General features: G+C 44.5%; 1 protein-coding gene across 1 annotated transcript in view; it reads right to left on the bottom strand.

Moving 5' to 3' along the window:
• Nucleotides 1–213: 213 nt before the first annotated feature.
• gabrz (gamma-aminobutyric acid type A receptor subunit zeta) overlaps nucleotides 214–2,875 on the bottom strand; it is a 36,805-nt gene continuing 34,143 nt past the window's right edge. Inside the window, exons 9-10 of the mRNA XM_062526138.1 lie at nucleotides 2,785–2,875; nucleotides 214–1,978 (exon numbers count right to left, since the gene is read on the bottom strand). The exon at nucleotides 2,785–2,875 is cut by the window's right edge and continues 103 nt beyond it. Coding sequence (XP_062382122.1) covers nucleotides 1,610–1,978; nucleotides 2,785–2,875 — 460 coding nt within the window. The 3' untranslated portion in view covers nucleotides 214–1,609. The remainder of the gene's footprint in view (nucleotides 1,979–2,784) is intronic.

The following is a 2,875-nucleotide window of genomic DNA, read 5'->3' as shown; positions in this document are numbered from 1 at the left end:
ACATTCACAGTAAATAAAGTGAGGGCATATCATATCAAGAGGTGAAAATAAAAACGAGCAAGTACGCCTTCTCTCTTCCCTGGATTAATATGCCAGTGACATGTATTGTACAACCTTTCTGAGAAGTGTAACATTTTTAAACAATGAATTATATATACAAAGAAGAGAATAATTAAGACCATTATGATGGACTGTTAATTCTGAGTTGTTGTGATGAGAATGTTAGCTGCCCTCCAAAAAATGTTCTGCACCCATAAATTAATACTTGCTATGAACAGTTCCAAGGGGTTTGTTTAGGAATGGCCGTGAAAACGTGTAGTCTAGTCGGATATAAACAACACGTGCAGGCATAACAAATGAACTCATTGAATACCTGGTGACATAATAGTCTTAAATATCTCTTGAAAAGTGCTTTCTGATTGGACATAAACAATAAGACAAACAACGATTATTTCAAAGGAATACGACACAATGACAGAGGGCGGGATATTTAGGCATGCATTGTTGTAAATAGATTAAGGACACAAACTGATTCCTGGAAAAAAAGGACAGGATTAACTCATCCTGTCTGCAATTTACGTATCTAACCATCCTGACTTCAATTACAGAGAGAAAATTGTGTGTGACGTAACTAAAAAGCACACAGAGAAAGAGATAGCTATTCAGGCAAGCCTGCCCAGCGAACCATATCACAACCTTGTAGATAAGTGCTAAATATACAAAGAAAACCTCCAGCTCAATTATAGTTTCGAATTTGGTCATCCAACCAAGTTAAAAAATAAAACTTTGTGTTTGATCCATATAGCAAATCAGTTTTGTCTTTGGTCCTGCAATTGCCTGATTTGGCAGCTGCCAGTATGATATCTAAATGCACAATGACCTCAAAACTTCGAATGACGCGATAAGAACTATCTCCAAGTCTATATTCAACTTATTGGAAGCAACCTAGTTTGACACTGCAGATTTAGTTTATTGCGGATTGGGTGTACTTTTGAATATTGCTGTCTGGTTGTAAAATTCATGACTACATTCAAAGCTAATACCATAGTCTAGTGCAGGTCCATGAATAGCACTATTTCTATGTTGTCATCTCCTCTCTTTATATGTCATATTGATGGAGTTATTGCAGAGTAGAGCTCCTGTTTAGTTTCTCTCTGTAATGGTAAAGCTCCTCTGGTAAACAAAGGCCACTTTATCCCAGTATAGAGGTATACTCTCCCATCACCAACACAGACATACAAACACACAAACACACACCCACACACACACAGATATACACACACACACACACACACACACACACACATACACACTTAAACAGAACTGACTCGGTGACAAGCACACGCCACAACCTCAATCTAAAACACACTGCATTCATACACACAAGTACCTAACTGAACTCACAAGCATTATGACACTCCTAATCTAAACGAAACGTGTCAAAAAATTAATTACATACAGAAAGTGATGGAATACATATATAACTCACAAACGACTGTCGAAACACACACACACACACACACACACACACACACACACACACACACACATACACATACAGTACACACAACTGCACTGCAAGCCCTGCTGCAGTCCCCCCGCCCCCGTTTCAAAAGTACAAGTAGTAGGTCCAGTAGAGCAGGTTGATGAAGACGAAGGAGAGCGGGAAGGAGAGGCGAGAGTAGTTGTCGATGTAGTGCGGGTTCTCCACGTGGCAGCAGTACAGGAAGCGCGCCACGCGCCCCACCATAGACATGGTCCGCGCACAGCGCCCCCGCTGGTCGGAGGGCGTGCCGCCGCCCGCGCTGGGGCTCCCCGCCAGCTCGCCATCTTTGGGCAGGCTGTGGGTGGGGCTGCCGGTGCTGGCCGTGCGGCTGAGGACCTCCTCGCGTTTGCGTGCCCGCAGGGCGTGGCTGCCGCCGATGGAGGTGACGATGCCGTTCATCTCGTCCTCGCGCTCCTGCATCTCCTGCCCATACTGAACATGCCCCCCCCCCCAAAAAAAAAACACATGCATGACCATACGTTTTGAACATACCATACTGTGCACAACCGTCTACATGAACTTAAATGCTCTCAATATAAAGATGAACAGATGAGTCAGTGCTTTGAACACACTGGTCCAGTTTCTCATACGTGGATTAAAACTTTTTTTTCAAAGGATACCTTCATTGAGATTCTCTTTTAGTCTAGGACTAGACTTTAATTCATGTACCTCAACACCGGCCCACATAACAGGGCATAAATGTTGCATCATTCACTTCCATACACATAAAGACAAAAATATGTCTACCTATGCTATCTGTAGGCTATTGACCAACTTTAAATAATACAACACACAATATCCAATATCTCTATTTGTACGGATAAAAAGACAAACATGCACCTTATTTTCCATCGGCACCACAAACACAAACACTCCACAGTAATGTGTCATTAGGCCGTACTGAGCTGGACAGTGTAAGTGACCATGGGATGTGCGCTTGACTAATCATCCTTTGCCTTTGAACAACAGAGGTGATGGCATACGCCGCAATGCTGACAGTGAAGATGGAGATGACAGTGACCACACTGCCTCGACCAAATGAAGTCGAATGAAGACGCGCCGGCGAGCATAATGAAGATGACAACAACGGCTAGACGACGTTGACAGCTCTCGCTGAGGAGGACACGGCGAGAGAACAAAGTGACAACGACAAGCGACAACGAGGACATGGACGACACTGCTGTTGACAGCGCGCGGGGGTGAGCGACGAAGACGAAGATGAAGGCTGTAGCGCTCACCATGTAGGCGTGGGCGGCGTTGGGCTGGTGCAAGGTGCAGAAGTGGGCCACGGCGTACTCGATGAGCGCGCCGAAGATGAAGCTGAAGCAG

This window comes from Sardina pilchardus, chromosome 22 (assembly GCF_963854185.1).
Source record: "Sardina pilchardus chromosome 22, fSarPil1.1, whole genome shotgun sequence".
NCBI lineage: Eukaryota > Metazoa > Chordata > Actinopteri > Clupeiformes > Clupeidae > Sardina > Sardina pilchardus.
The sequence above is the reverse complement of the archived record's forward strand: the minus strand, read 5'-3'. Positions and strand labels throughout refer to the sequence as shown.